The sequence below is a fragment of the Myxocyprinus asiaticus genome, chromosome 1 (assembly GCF_019703515.2).
Source record: "Myxocyprinus asiaticus isolate MX2 ecotype Aquarium Trade chromosome 1, UBuf_Myxa_2, whole genome shotgun sequence".
NCBI classification, from domain to species: Eukaryota; Metazoa; Chordata; class Actinopteri; order Cypriniformes; family Catostomidae; genus Myxocyprinus; species Myxocyprinus asiaticus.
The window spans coordinates 62,560,688-62,577,837 of NC_059344.1; the positions used below are offsets into that span (position 1 = coordinate 62,560,688).

Below are 17,150 nucleotides of genomic sequence, written 5' to 3' on the forward strand. Positions count from 1 at the left end.
CGTATTGTGCGCTTCATAATGCACCACACATTTTCAATTAGAGATGGTCAGGTCTGCAGGCAGGCCTATCTAGCACCCACACTCTCTGCTTATTCGGCCAGTATGTGGTTTGAAGTTGTCCTGCTGAAAATTCCGGGATGTCCCAGGAAAAGACGGTGCTGGATGGCAGTATATGTTGCTCCAAGTTTTTTACATATCTGTCTGCATTATTGGTGCTCTCATAGATGTGCGAGTTACCCATGCCATGGGCACACTGATACACCCCTGGCCCATACAGACACTTGCTTTTGGACCTGACGTGATAACAGCTTGGATGGTCCTTTTCCTCTTTGGCCCGGAGAACACGACGGCTGTGTTTTTCAAAAACTATTCGAAATGTGGACTCTTCAGACCAAAAAACACGGTTCCACTGTTCTACTTTCCATCTAAGGTGAGACCGAGCCCAGAGAAGTCGACAGCGCTTCTGGACAGTGTTGATATAGGGCTTCTGCTTTGCAGAGTAAAGTCTTAACTTGCATCTGTGGATGCAGCGGCGAGTGGTGATGACAAACAAAGGTTTACTAAAGTTATCCCAAGCCCATGTTCATGATATCCATTACAGATGAATGATGTTTTTAAAACAGTGATGTCTGAGGGATCAGAGATCGTCTTGCCCTTTACACACTGAGATTTGACCATATTCCTTGAATCTTGTAACTATATTGTGCACTGTAGAGGGTGAAATACCCAAAATCCTTTCAGTTTGTCTTTGTGGAACATTGTTCTCAAAGTGCTGGATTATTTGCTGAAGCATCTATTAGCAAATCGACAAGTCTTGAATGATCCTTGCTCTTGAAGGACTAGGCTGTTTTTGGAGGCTCCCTATATACTATGACACGATTGCTTCACCTGTTTAACATCTCCTGTTCACATCACCTTGTTATTTCAACTCGTCAAATTGTTATTAGTCTTAAAGTGCCCCATGTCTCAACTTTTATGGAGTGTGTTGCAATCATCTTATTTGAAATTACTGTACATTAAAAAAAAAAATCACACAGTAAAACATCATATTATGTGTAATTGTGGTGTTTTCAATATAGCAAAAGATGAATATAATTTTCAAATCACTCCTTTTTGTTTTTATTAGTATTTTTCATACTGTCCCAACTTTTACGGAATTGGGGTTAAAGAATGTAAATTCATTTGATAAATTATTTTAATTGTTTTAAATACATTAATAGTATCGGTAATGGTAATAAATGTATTAATAATAATAATAATAATAATAATAAAAGCATAAAAATAATTCATTTATAACATTTTCTTTCATTTATAGTATTTTTAATAATAATAATATTATTATAATTGTAATAATACTATAATATTGGAAACAAAAATAAAGAATTATATTAATGTTAATATTATAAAATAATAATAATACAGAAACTGTATTAAGTCTTAGAAAATCATTTTTTTACACATTTGCTCTACCCCAGAATTTATTTCTGAATTTAATTGTTTTTAATAATATCCAAAATTATCTAGTGAAATGCCACCATCAGAAATGCCAGTCAATATTAAACAGACATAAGTGAGTTATAAGTGACAAGCTGTGAATAATAGTGAAAGATAGATAAATTAATACTATAAATAGATAATTAATAATATTAATAGATTAACAAATAAAAAATATAAATTTAATTTACTATAAATTTGCTCTGAAATTGAAATGCTTAAATCTAAAAAAAACATTTTGAGTGCAATAAGCTTATGTAATATTAATTATTGATAATATTTCAATATTATACTTTATCATTTTATTAATAATCTTATGCAGTGTTTATATTATTAATTATTAATATTATTTGAGTATAATTCTAATTTATATATTTATTTGTTAATAATCTATTAATATTATTATTAATCTATTAATATTATTAATTTATTTCTCTTTCAGTATTATTTACAGCTCATCACTTATAATTCACTTATAACTGTCTGAGTTTAGGATGAAGGTTTATTTTCATATATTTTGCTACACTCCAGAATTACTTTTCTTAAATTCTACCACTAATATAAAGACACCAATTCTGTGGACTTTCATGTTTTAATTAGTTAACAGAAACTTATTGTAAAATGTGCAATATTCGTGCAGCGCAGACACAAAGTAAATACTGGGTGTTTAATTTCAAGCATATAACATGTAACCATGATATGACACATGAGCTCTGAACCCATATAAGGCACATCCACATGACCTCACTGCTCGTGTTCCTGAGTCCATCACAATCTGGAAATGCACAGTGAGGAAGCTGGCCAGCTGGACTGCTTTAAACAGGTATGAAAGGTTGAACCTGCCTTCAAAGATGTCGCATCACATTAGCATTGATAATGAAGACCACCAAGGGTACTCTTAGTAGAACACTGATTGTCTCTTCACAGAAACAAGTTAAAGGGATAATTCCCCCAAAAATGTAAATTGTCATCATTTACTTATGAAAGTGAGAAAAATATGTTGAAAAAAAAAATTCATTTTTGGGTAAACTATCCCTTTAGATAGTGGCAAGTTCTATTTGAAGCCAGATGAGAAATAAAACAGTGCCAAAGTATGAACAGATTGTTTTCATTAATTAGGCACTTTTCTTGTTTTTGTAAAAATCTTAGCTTATGTTCCCTGTCTGAACAGTTCCTGTGGAGCTTTGTGTTGAACTGAGTCATCCTTGGTGTTTTTTTGCATTGCTTACCTAGACTAGTTTAAAAAAAAAAAAAAAAAAAAAAAGCACTTTGCTACTGGAGTATAAAGCTAATACCACAGACATTCGGTTCTTAATATGAATACAAGAGGTAAATAAATAATGGACTGAGACTTTGAAAGAGGTTTAAAATTCACTAGTAGAAGACAGGAAAAACACGAAATGTAGTGCTCGTGTAGGTTCAAGTGTGGAAGAGAAGAATTCTTATATAAATACTGTGTGGTTTAAGTAATTTAGTGCTCACATAGATCCTTATGTTGACACCTTGAATACCTTGTGTGAGATATCGCTAAAATACATGATAGTTCGTGCCCAATACATTTTGAGCGCAAAAAATAGGGCTGGGTATCGATAGAGATTTCCAATTTTGATTGGATTCTGATTCATTTGGGTATATTTCGGTTATAAAGTCAATTTTGCTCACATATGAATTCTCTCTTAGCTAATGCTGTAAATTATACAGCAGACCTTCTAACTTTGTACAATACAAAAATAATCAAGTTTGGTGTATAGCTGTCCCCTTCTGCATATCGCGGCATCGTTTCACGGCCCCCTTCGCCATATCATGGCCCCGTTTCGTGGATGGCCCACCGGGAAAAGTCCCAGTTCTCCTGATGGCCAGTCCGCCTCTGTCTTCAGCTGTTGTAGCCCATCAGCCTCAAGGTTCGACACGTGCATTCTGAGATGTGATTCTGCTCACTACAGTTGTACAGAGGGGTTATCTGAGTTACCGTAGCCTTTCTGTCAGCTTGAATCAGTCTGGCCATTCTCCGTTGACCTCTCTCATCAACAAGGCGTTTCCGTCCACAGAACTGCCACTCACTGGATGTTTTTTGTTTTTGGCACCATTCTCTTAACACTCTAGAGACTGTTGTGCGTGAAAACCCCAGGAGATCAGCAGTTACAGAAATACTCCAACCAGCCCGTCTGGCACCAACAAATATGCCACAGTCCAAATCACTGAGATCAAATTTTTTCCTCATTGTGATGGTTGATGTGAACATTAACTGAAGCTCCTGACCCGTATCAGGATGATTTTATACACTGCATTGCTGCCACACAATTGGCTGATAACTGCATGAATAAGTAGGTGTACAGGTAATTGCTATTTATTTAACAGATATAATAATCAACACAACCAAAACTGAAGTAAACTGTAACGTAAAAGTAAAAGATTGATCTTGGGATTGGGAGTCAATATCGGGATCTTTCAAATGAAGATCGCGATTAATTGGAAAATCTATATTTTTACCCAGCCCTCGCAGATAAAATGCTACATAACCATCTTTCATCTTCTCGTGAGTAATGTCTATGTTCAGAATGGAATACTAGCGTACTGCATACTGTGCATACAAGTTTGTGAAATAATATGCAATGACAAATGTTTCAAACATTTGCTACATTGTTGTCATATGAGCTCATTACTTTTAGTTAAATAATTAGTTTTGGCAGTCAAGAAAGATTGCTGTAGATAACACTTTCAGTTCAATCCAAACACTTCAAATGGAAGGTAAACAACTAGAGAGCATGGTATTGTGGGAAACAGTATTCCACACAGTGCTCTGGTTGTATCCACAGTTTTCCTGAGCAACCACTGGTCGGCTGCCACGATGATTCTTTTGCTTGTTTTCTGTTTCTTGTCTCGAGACACAATGTAAAAACTACCAAAACGAGTGATCCAGATGGAGAACAGCAACCATTTAAGATTTTTTCCATTTCAGATTCAACTTGTGCTGTTGTTGGCTGTCATAACAACTCAAAGTAGCTAATGATATCAACGTAACTAAACTCAGACCATCGTTTCATGTCGTCTACACACTCGGTTGAGGCACTGTCAGTAAAAACAGTCATCTCGGCTGTTTAGTATCTCCACTATAGAAGAGCCACATGTTGTTGTTGTTGTTGTTTTTGTTTTTTTACCATTTTTATAAATGTAATACCTTAAACATCACATTGGACGCTAAGAATATATGCCGATGGGAGTAAAAACACTGGAGACTGGAAATTGAAAACAGTCGAATCGTGGAACACTTCCACGTTCAGGAAAAAGGTGGATACAACACATTTTGGCAAATGTAGCCAGTCATCCAAGTAATTCATACATACAGAAAATTAGCACAAAAAACCCTGCAAAAATAGTATGATTAGTATAGTAGTATATGCTATTCTGAACATACCCTATGTCCCTCATTGCCTGAAAGTCATCTGGTTTTACAAACCTGACAATCATTGCATTTGTGAACAATCTTACTGGGTATTATGGCACTGAATGTAGCAAATTACTTCTCCAATCTTTGGGCACAACCATGATTAATGTAATATCATTGTAATCCCAATTTTCCAGACACTGATTTTTGGCCTTGCAAAATAATTTTAAAAAATGTTATATGATGGTTTGTGAATGGTGGTAGATTCAGATCTTCATGGAATGAGCTCTTGAAGCTCTGCGTCACTCAGTTCATTGACTGTGATAATGTGGTCAAGGTGTTGAAGATAACGTTCTTCATCCTGCATGAAGTGAGGAATTCTTGTTCCATTGAGAACAGCCAAATGCCGAAGTCTGTCAACATCTTCATAGGACACCTGCAGTAAATAACAGGTATTCTATGTAATGTAGCTGTATGTACTGGGTGCCTCCCCTCCCAAAAAAAAGGGGGCCACTATGTTTGATTGCTCATATCTTAAAAATGCATAAAGGTGTTTGCACGATTTTTGGCGAACTTCTACGACAACAAAATGACATCACTGTGACATCATCATGAGCAACAACGATGGCACATAGCAAAGGGAAGCTGGTAAACGATTTACTTGTTTATTTATTTGTAGCAGTTCTATTTACTATATGCTATTATTTCAGGAGCTAAGCTTTTCATTATGTTGTTTAATCTTACATGATTTAAATTGAAATTAAAGTTTATGCATTTTTCAAAATACACTTGAATATTTGGTTAAAGTTTGGTCTGTTACAGTTTGCACATTATCGTCAAATGGTTTTAAATTGCTGATTATGTGCAACTTTACATAAAAAAAAATAATCCTAAATACAAGACTTCACAGAACATCTTCAGTATGCCTTATGCAGTGACACAGATAAATCGCTTTGCACAAAAGCATCTGCTATATTTCATAAGTCTATATGAAAGCAAAACTGTGCCATTATTTCTGTGCTTCTTTTAATGTGCAGCGATACGCTGATGTAGTACATGGTTTATGTAGTTATAAATTTAGAGACCCTCACCTTGACAAAAGCCGATGGGCACAGGATATGCATGAAAATACCAGGTGTAAACAGTTATGTCGACTTGTGATTGGATTATCCGAGATGTAAACAGTTCCCTTAAAAAAAAAAGTTGGCATGAACAGGACTTACCTTTCCAAGAGAGGTTAATATCTTGAAATCAATGTTCCTCCTGTGACGTAAAATCCTTAGAATTCCATCAAGGTAGACCTGATCTTTACTGAAGCAGCCTGTTGAATCCAAATCACATATATTAACAAAAATAGATACGGTGAAATCATTTTACACTTCACCAATTCAATGTATCTGTTTCTGAGTTCTGTTCTACTCTTGCCATTTCTTTACCTGGTATAGAGGTATCTGTTTGTCCTCGTTTGGCACGGAGGCAGTACTCCCAGCGTACAGCAGGATCTTGGACAAAGTGAGCGATATGGCTGAACAGTTGGCTGAAGCTCATGTTAGTGGCATGGTATACAGTATAGTACAGCAGAGCAGCTCGCCACAAGAAGGGCTGTTTCCGTAGCAACACACTGTGAAGACTGGCGAGCCCCTCTTCAGTCGGATTAGCTGGTTTCAGTCCAAACTGCTTTCTCCCGACAGAAGTGGCCCATGGCTGCATGCTGTTATTCACACCCCGTAAGTAATGCGTGCCTAAGAGCGGAAGTCATCGGAAAAATTGCAAGAAGGGCAGATTTTATTGGCAAAAGGAACATTGGCATTAGTAAATTAACAATTGGGTGACTTTTACTGAGAAATGGCCAGGACTCAACTAAAGGAATTATATTTAGCATAAAGAAAATGAAACCTATTTTTGGGACCATTGAGAGTTTTCACATTGTGACATAAAGAACAATTAAGCACATGCCATTCCCCCCAAATTCCTAGTACTGTAATGTGAAAAAAAAGAAACACATTTTTATTACTGTAATGAAAATAATCCTGTCTGGACACAATATTTTTTGTAAAGATCAGCATAAATTAAATTCAACGATACTACTGTAATGACTCTCCAATAAAGCCAGAGGTGACCTGGCAACAGGAGTGAGCAAGTATTTAACTCGTAAAGCAAGTGTCCTTGAATGCGTTGTGTAGATTTAAAATGTCTTTCTTTATTATATTCCACTCATTATAATACACACAACAATTGTTCACGTTCACAGTTCCAGAGGTTATTATGACATCAGAAAGAAATGTGTATATTCCTCATGAAACCTCTTGTTCTTTTCCAATTTCCTTTTCAAACCACTGCACCGTTATTGGACAACACACAAATTCATAGGTAGCGTGACCGCATCCGTCCGAATTGGCAGCTTCTATCTGTAATAGAATGAGTTGTTCATTGTCCGCATGAACCGATAATCCTCTCTGGACATTTCTTCCTTATCAATGGCGTTTTTCAATGAAATCCTGATTATACTGACATTGGAGCACCTTCTCTTACTTTCCAATTGAGATCCTCTTAACTGTGACAGAAGGTGGACCATTTTCATCCTGGCAGTCACTGCTTGCTTCCAGGGGCCCATTAGTAATCCACCCCAGTAAGGTTCTAATGGCATATGGTCCATTACCATAGCTATTTATTAACTCCCAAGGTTCCATTACCTTGGATGCATTGGCTTCAATGTGTGGACTCTTGATACCATCAAGATATGGCCATTTGGATAATTCCTCTTGAGTGACAACATCATCTGATTTGACAGGCATCTTTTTCTGTGTACACATCAAGAAACAATTGGTGTTGATGCCACTAATTTCCAAACCAGTAATGACACTACAAGACACAGACTGCTCTTGTCCCATGGTGCACAGAAAAATGTTGACTCCTCCACCACATAAGTTCAGCTCCTTCAGTAGATGTTCTGAACAAAATGTAGCTGAACTCCCAGGGTCCAGATAAGCATAAGTCTGGATTACTTTGTCCCCTTTGGCAGATTTTACTTGGACTGGTACAATTGACATCAAGCACTTCTCTTTACCAGCCCCTGTATGTCATCAGGTTTGGGCAGAAACTAGTTTACTGATTTTCTCTGATTCTGCAACCTGTTGATTGACATTTGCTGTCTTATGAAATATGTGTAAGATAGTTGGATGTGTTTGTTCACAAATGTCACAAATAAGTCGGTTTTCAAATTCCTTGCTCATATGTCCTGAATTGAGACAACCAAAGCAAATTCCTTTTCCCTTATAGAGGGCCAGCCCAATGCTTTCTCCATATATGCAGTAGCCACACTGAATTCATTACCAAAGTGTTCCTTCAGTAAACTTTTGACTAATGAATAACCTCTTTCTGGAACTAGGTGCTAGCAGCTGCGTACCAACTCTCTAGGCTGTCCTCTGGTGAACTGTTCCAGAAAGTACAAGCATTCACTCTTATTGCTGGTTCTGTCCTCAATACCATTCTGAAACACTCTGATGAATGGTATATTTTGAAGCAGATCACCATTGAAGACTGGAATCTCTCTTGTTGGGAGAATGTGAATGTTGTAGAAGATAAGCTGTTAGTTTATTTTGTCTTTTTAGAATTTCATGCAGAGGGTCACCTTGAGATAGAAAAGAGTTTGTTGGTTGAGGTGTCATATTGTGACCTTGCCTTTGTGAAGAATAATGTGAGTCATGCTGATAATAAACATTGTTTCCTTAGTTATTCAATCCTGCTTCCTGTTGTACTGATGCAGATGTAGTGCTGCAGGTTGCACCAGCTGTTTTTGCTGAAATGATGCAAGATGCTCCAGTTGTATTGACTGGTGTGTAGCATACTGGCACATAATCCTTTGCATGATGATTTAACACCTTAATTAAGAATTCCATTTCCTTTCATATCCTTAGAGGTTTGGCCATCTTTAACTTCATTTCCTTTTGTATGTGAACTACTGGTGTGTGAACATTTGCTCCGAGGTGTGCAAAACAGCTATTTTTGCAGTAGATGCTACAATTTCAACATCTAATTCTAATTGTTCTCTATTCCTCCTCTTGCGCTTCAATAGCGTATTTGCTTTTTTAAAGCTGCAGCGAGCACCATTAGCGCAGCTCTCTCTGCCTCTGCTTGAAGGCATGCCGAAATAGTAGAGGAGCTTTAGCTCATCTGTAATACCGCTTGACACATTTGAAACTGTCATCAGGAACAATATTGTCATTATTTACATCTACAACCCCTTCAGATGTTTTCTGACATTTCACAGGTTTAGACAGCCATACATTCACATGTTCAAAAAACTCATTGATATATAGCATTTTTGCTTTGAACCATATTTCATGTGTTTCAACCTCATTATCAGGCAGTAAAATCAACAATGACTCATGGGCTTTTTTAGACTGAACAAAGACCAAATGAACCTCAGATTCAAATTCTTTATCATCGTGCATCAAACTTATGGTTGTCTCTTATCATTTTGTGAGCTTTGTTCAATTTAGCTTTTCTTAGCTTTTGTAATTAATCAAGTGGAAAAAGGCAGTAAGTTTAACTGGCCTTTTTTGTTTTTCAGACACATTATCATACTGCTGTCCTGTCACAGCAGACTCATCTGCAACCACACACTGTTCATCCTCCATTTTACACACAGTACCCAAACACCATGTAGTCCATAAATGGAAACAAACAAAATTTCCTTAATTTAGATTTAGAATGTCTTTCTTTATTATATTCCACTCATTATGATACACACCACCATTGTTCAGTTTCACAGTTCAAAAGGTTTCCATTTGTCCAAACTCACAATTATCCACAGTGTTTTCCTCCTGGTTCACATCATCTCAATGCATATCAAACGGTCACACATGTTTGTTTTTTTTCTCCACATCACACTACAATACGGTCAAAAACTGTGTGCTTCCTTAATCATCACAGCACCTGACTTCCATTACCCAAGTGCTCCTTTTATCCTTGGTTATGTTCCCACAATGCTACCCAGTGGACAACAAAAAACATTACACCAATAAATTTCAAACAGTAAAATGGCTCCAACAACTACCATGATATATACAGTTGTTTTTTACAAATGTACTGTACTTGACAATTTAATATATATATATATATATATATATATATATATATATATATATATATATATATATATATATATATATATATATATATATCATAATTTTTTTTTTTACAGGCTACTGATGATTTGGAGAGGGGGGTTTAAATGAGCTTAACTGCCATGAAAATAATGTTAAAAAAAAATAATAACAAAAAATAGTAATGGTCCTAAAAATAGGCTCCATTGTATTTATTCGTATGATTTTTGGGTGAAATATGTACTGGTCATATCTTAACAGTTTTCATGAGATTTGCCCAATTATCAGCTAAATTTACATTTACAGAAGAAATACCAGTGTTTTCAAGGCAGTAAAAAAATAGTGTTAAACTCTCATAAAGTAAAATGATAGAAATATTATAAACACAAACATAGCTTGAAAGGGGGAGACTGACAGTAATATGTACTGTAATATACTGTAGATGCTAAATATGTAAAGTAACATATTACGCTGAACACTACAAGCTGAATAATGCTAACATCAATATCATCATATTAGTGTTATATTAGTGATGTCATGTTAATATTATGAGTTTCCGACTAGTAAAAACCATTTAGCGTGTTGCGCGCGCAGTCTCCGCGACATGGGTTCTGGTCCTGTGGAAACCAGAAAGTAATCAGGCTCACATTAACAATGGTGAGCGTGAATCAGTGGTTGCATTTTTGTTCTAAAATTACTTTTTTTTTTTTTTCTCCACTGACGGTTTGTTTTAGGGTTGGGTTTTGGTGGAAGAGTTAATAAAATTTGCATTCCTTTTGATTGCATTACGTCATTTACAACTAAAAATACAACTCGCTTGTGGCGCCACCCAACGGACATTTCACATACGCAACACTTCCAGCTTCAGCCACTGGGGGCAGTGGTTTAGAATTTTGGTGCGCATAGATCGAGTTCAGCAGCAGGACTTTCAACCTCCTGTCATTGAAATCTCAGTGTGATCAGTCTGGCTGCACGTGGATCCATTTTGGCATTATAAGCATTGCCATAGAAACCAAAATAGTTGTTTTGAAGAGTTGCCATCTTGTATTTACACAACGCTTCCAGCTTCTGCCACTGGGGGCTGTGATTTTGAATTTCGGTAAGCACAAACTGATTTTAGCAGCAGAACTTTCGACCTCCTGTCACCGAATTCACAATGGCATTATGAGCATTGCCATCGAAACCAAAATAGTTGTTTTGAAGAGTTGCCATGCTTCAAGAGTTGTGAAAAAAGCTCGGAGGATCATCAGAGACCCCAGCCACCCGAGCCATGGGCTGTTCTCACTGCTACCATCAGGTAGGCGGTATCGCAGCATCAGGACCCGCACCAGCCGACTCCATGACAGCTTCTTCCCCCAAGCAATCAGACTTCTGAACTCTTGATCTCCCACGATCAAAATACATCAGCCCTGCACTTTATTACTCTTTTATCTCACACTGGACTGTCATAAATTATATTACTGTTATTATATTATGTCTCTCTTAACAACTGACTATCAACCGACAGCCTGAATGTCAATACAGTACAATACTGTACATTCTATATATATATATATATATATATATATATATATATATATATATATATATATATATATATATATACTTTGTTTTATATATATTTTAATTTTTAATTTTTATTGAATAATGTGTATCTATATAGTATCTATATAGTAAAAAACAAACAAAAAAAAAAAACAGCATATTGTATACTGTACAGTGTATGTTATTATTTGTATATTGTTGAGTGTAATTATGTGTATAACAGATGCTTAAATTGAGTTGTGTTAATGTGATGTTTTAAGTTGAGTGTAATTATGTATAACAGATGTTTAAATTGTGTTGTGTTAATTTGATGTTATTGTAAATTGGTATATGTCTCATCACTGTCACGACTGCTATGTTGATCGGAACTGCACCCAAGAATTTCACACACCATTGCACTTGTGTATATGGCTGTGTGACAATAAAGTGATTTGATTTGATTTGATTTGATTTGATTTGATTTGAGTGATTTGATTTGATTTGATTTGATCTTGTAATTACACTAGATATAACATGACATGCAACATTAATTGCAAAAAATTGTGAAATAATAATATTAAAAAATAAATAACAATAATTTCAAAACAGTGCTGCTATCTGATTAGTATTGATTGATTTATTGTTTGAAGTATCATACCAATCTCATGTCTAAGCAAGCCCTCTAGCCAGTGTTGACGCGCTCCTGACAGGTTGATAGTTAGTGTTGGCCGACATCTCTCCACCTGCATTACTGCCTGAGATAGAAGCTCATCGGAGAGAGATACAACCACCTAGAGATAAAATAAAAAATTAAAATTTCTTTGTCAAAGCAAAGACAAGCAAACTTAAAGGGATTATTCACCCAAAAATGAAAATTCTGAAAATCACCCCAAGACTTTATTCTGTGGAACACAAAAGGCAGAATGTTAGTCTCAGTCACCATTCACTTTCATTGCATCTTTTTTCCATACAATAAAAGTGAATGGTAACTAAGACAGCCAGTCCCGAGCGTTCTGCTTAACATCTAGTTTTGAAATCCACAGAAGGAAGAAAGTCATACGGGTTTGGAACAATCTGAGGGTAAGTAAATGATGAATTTTCATTTTGGGGCGAATTATGACTTTAAATACACTGATATCCACACACCTCACCGACACAGCCCTCCTTCTGCAAGTATTTGCGTGTGGCAGCCCACACTTGACTCTTTGGTAGCAAGTTGCCCCCTGTGACTTCTTCAAAGTTTTCATAGGTACCATACTTCCTCAAGACACACTCCATAATTCTAACTGCCTAGAAAAAAAGATGAGGTAAGACAAATGCTACAACTGGACAAATATATATATATATATATATATATATATATATATATATATATATATATATATATATATATATATAATGTATATTTTGTTTAATTTTTTATATATTTTTTAATATATATATATATTTCCAGTCTAAGAATCATTTCTAATATGCTGGGCCCACCTCTGGCTACGCCATTGACATACAGTCCCTGAAATTCTTGACCTACTAGAACTAGCTGAAGAGCATTGATGATTGGTTAAAGCTAACTGTGGGTGTGGCTTGGACGTGACGCTCTTTATTTATTTTGCTTAATGTTCTAATGCCATGTGTAGTATTAACACAGGCTTCGTTTTCCTTGGGTGCTTTAGTTCGTTCAGGAGAAATAAAAATTAGGCTTTAGAGAGCAGGTATGTATGTAAAGCAGTACACAGCAAGGCAGCTCATGTTATTTTTGAACAGAGCCAGTATGTGTCTTTTCTGCATAAAATATACCTGGGAAAGGAAAAGACCAGAGCCTTCTATGTACTTCTCCAAAACAGTGCTGGGCTCTGGGGAGGCATACTCAAACTGGGGCTCGTATTTATAGTTGGAGTGAAAAAAGGTCTCACGCTCTTGTTCCAGGTTTATCGGGCGAAGAGCCACAAGCAGGCATGGCCCACGAGGTGTTGATGGCGAGGGAAGTGGTCCAAGACCCCTGGCAATATGTGGCAGGGAGGTGGCAGGCCTCATTCGGCCCCTGCCAGCACGCGAGGGTGTCGTGGAGTTCATCGTGCAAGTGCTCTCGCTTCGGCGAAGCCAGTTTCCAGGCCTCAAACTCAGGCTTGTCAGGCTTCGCATGGGCATGGAAGGGCCACCACTGCGCCATGGTGGCTGTATCACCTTCGGCACTGGCTGCTTTGTTGCTCGAATTCGCTGTGGTTTGATCTCAAGACTAAGGGGCCTTCGGCGTGTTGCCTGTTTGCCAGATTCGCTCGGCTGCGCAGTTTCAACTTTGCAATTACCTTCCGACTCTCTGAGCCTTCGATGAATGTGGGAGCTGCTATCTGAAGTGGTACAAGGCCCATTGTGGGTGGGTCTGTCCCTTTGGGTAATACTGCTGGTTCTGGCTCTCACTGGTTTGGGTTTCTCTGTGCTGGGCTCTGGTTCCAACATGTCTGAGACATTTTCTGAGAGTCCTCCTCCATTAGCCTGCTCCATGCAGTTCTCACCCAGATCCAGCACCATTGCTACATCCACGCCTCTGTCTACCAATGCTGCACACCTGTAAAGAAAACACAGTGACTATTTGCACTAGGTGTAAATAGCACCTGCCATATAGTCTGGCTTTTTGCACTCGAATAGTCTGGTGGAAAAACAAAAATTCAAGACAAACTGCGCCCCATGTATCGCTGCAGTGATGTGGGGTGTAACAATGGTTTGGATGTGCTTTTTTCAAGCAGACAACCCGGGTTCGAATCCGCCTTTTCCCACTTTTTTTTCTATCCTCTTTGCTGTCTTCACTCTATTTCCTTTAATACTACTTACAGCATAATAATAAATACAAATTAATATAAAGATTGATTTCCTCGCAGTGATTTCGATACAGTTAAGGTCAGGGAGTTGAGAGAACGATTTGATCTGGGTAAAATTAACCATGGTTTTATAAATTAATATTGAAGTAACCATGTTATGTGGCAGAAGCCATAGTTTTAATGCAATTAACCATGATGTTACTACAGTAATATGGTTTTAATATAATAATCATGTTTAATCTTGTGGTTACTATGATTTTACTACAAAATACCATGGTGAAACTATATTACTGTAGTAAAGCCACAGTTATTTTTTTAAGAGAAGGTTAGGTTTAGGGATGGTGTAGGTTGTCTGTGGGAATCTGAATAAACAATAAACACACTACAGTGATGCCCCTATACTGTATGTTAGTATTTTATTAGGGGTGCAAATAGCATCTAACAATATTTGCATAGTGTAAAGAAGATGCTTTTTGTTGCTATTTATTTTTATTAGGGGTGCAAATAACCTCTGCCTAAAGAAAAACACGCCTACTGTTCTTATTTTAAATATCAGTAGATATTACAGTAGCAGGGCTCAGCAATAAGCATAGTCAGTTGACAGAACTGTCGCTTGCCCTATCGGGCCAGTGTTGTGTTGTCGCTACATTTTACATTTGATGATCATATACATGTGTTTTTCCGCCTTGTAAATGTAAACATAATTGGTTTTCTATGATGTATTGAACAGTGTTGTTGCAAATTCTGCTGATTTAAACTTGTCAACAAGGTAACGTTATCTAACTGGCTAATGTGGCGGAAAATGGCGGAAATTAGTGACTACTGTGATAGTCTTCTGAGCATCAGTTAGAATGGATTGAGAGTTATAAACTAATAAGTAATGTTTTGCATTTAAATGTTTTCCAGCAAAAGTGTGTTTATGAAAACACAGCTTGTAGTCATACAGTTACAGTACACTAAAATCAAAAACAAAATGTTTTATGTAATAATGGCTGAAAATTATACAGCTATATGCTCAAAAACATAAAAAAGAGAAAAAAAGAGAAAGAAAAATAATATTAGCCTATTTTTAAGATTTATGCTTTTCAATTTCATAACAAAATTCCATCAACCTGAACTGTGTAATCTTTAACAAAATAAAATAAAATCAATATTTTATGTTTTATTAATTTAATTATGTTCAAATTTACACAATTCAATTTGATGCGATTTTGTTATGAAATTGAAATGCATAAATCTTAAAAATAGGTTAATATTATTTTTCTCTTTATTATGTTTTTGAGCGTATAGCTGTATCATTTTTGGCTATTATTAAAAAAAATTTTTTTTAATAAAAAATCTTTTTTTTTTTACTTGCATATATATATATATATATATATATATATATATATATATATATATATATATATATATATATATATATATATATATATAAATAGATTGCTAAAAATAATATGTATAATTTTTTTGTGGAGTACATTTTAGCAGGGCAATGAGAATCTGAGCCCTGAGTAAGGTTACATTATAAATAACAGTAACACTCTACAATAAGTGTGTATTTGTTAACACTTTTGTTATACATTATAATTTACATGATCTAACAATGAACAATACTTTTACAGCACTTATTAATCTTCATTAATGTTAAGTTCAACATGGACTAATACATTATTAAAAGTTGTATAAGTTAGCATTAATTATCCATTTTGCTACTTTGCATCGTGATTATAAATATGATAAAACACAATCAATATTCTTGTTTTTACTTGGTCGACAAATTGCAAGATGTAATAGCTAATCCATTATCATTTTTTATTTATTTTTTTATTTATTTTTTTACGTAGAACCTTGAACATGCAAAGGAATAAATTAAACTTCACATATATTTAGACCCGGTAGTCAAAACTGTGATTTGGAACAGTGATGAGTTCCGGATTCCAATTGGAATCATAACTTGGAATCAAGTTAAGAATCCTCTAAGAATCTTAAGATCATATTGAATTAAGTGAAATTCCAACAAGATTATTTGATTCTTCGAGTATTGGATATTGTGAAATCTTTATCAGTGCCTCTACTTGTTGTTTTGGAATAATGTCAGTACAGTTAAAGGAACTCACAGTTTCCTTTACACTTTTTGATGTACAAAATTAGGACAGTCCCATTGTGTTTGTATTGTGTTTCTCTGCATTCAGGACTGTTTCTAAATCACGACCGAAATTCTTATAGGAATGTTTTTGATTTTATCGGTAAAATGAAATAAATCGCTTCTGTAGCCTGTAGGCTCATCTTCAAGAAAATGATGTCAGTGCATAATAATGCATGACACAACAACAGCTCTAGAGAATGAGATTATTTCGAATAAATACGGCATTATTCGTAAAAGACGTATTACATACCAGCAGCGCTTCTGTACAGAACAAATGAATGGACTTTAGTTCATGCTGGAATTGCACCCATACTATCAGCACCAGCTTCTACTTCAACTGGAGCAATAACGGTACAGGACTCCGGGCTGGAGTTCAGGATCAAAGTCGTTCTAGCAAGTCAGTCCATTGTTGGTCATTTTTGGAACGCTCTCGGGAGTCTTTTTCCAGTCATGGCAGTGCAGCTCCTATCTATTTGAATGGGGAAAGACCAACATCTCAAAAACGGTTGGTCAAGATTGCTAGCAAAGAACATATTTCAAATCAGCAATAAAATATGACAACACTGGAATCATATGTTGTTATTCTTTTTCTCATATTACGCTAAAACACGCAAGTTTCCCGGCTTGTATAGCTAATGCGCATGCGCTTTGGCGAGTTGATTGACAGGCGATGTCTG

The 17,150-nt window shown here is 36.0% G+C and overlaps 1 protein-coding gene across 3 annotated transcripts; it reads right to left on the reverse strand.

Moving 5' to 3' along the window:
- Window positions 1-2,077: 2,077 nt before the first annotated feature.
- Window positions 2,078-16,849, reverse strand: LOC127447114 (microtubule-associated tyrosine carboxypeptidase-like). 3 transcript variants are annotated; one of them, XM_051708718.1, is made up of 7 exons: window positions 16,724-16,849; window positions 13,425-14,077; window positions 12,658-12,797; window positions 12,170-12,302; window positions 6,316-6,621; window positions 6,103-6,200; window positions 2,078-5,315 (listed from the first exon to the last, which is right to left on the reverse strand). In XM_051708718.1, the coding sequence occupies exons 2-7, from the start codon at window positions 14,038-14,040 to the stop codon at window positions 5,154-5,156; spliced, it is 1,455 nt and encodes a 484-aa protein (XP_051564678.1). In that variant the 5' UTR covers window positions 14,041-14,077; window positions 16,724-16,849; the 3' UTR covers window positions 2,078-5,153. The 3 variants fall into 3 exon arrangements, with proteins under 3 accessions (XP_051564678.1, XP_051564668.1, XP_051564687.1); XM_051708708.1 differs by having other exon boundaries at window positions 12,658-12,801; window positions 13,309-14,077; XM_051708727.1 differs by lacking the exon at window positions 16,724-16,849 and having other exon boundaries at window positions 12,658-12,801; window positions 13,818-14,003.
- Window positions 16,850-17,150: the final 301 nt, after the last annotated feature.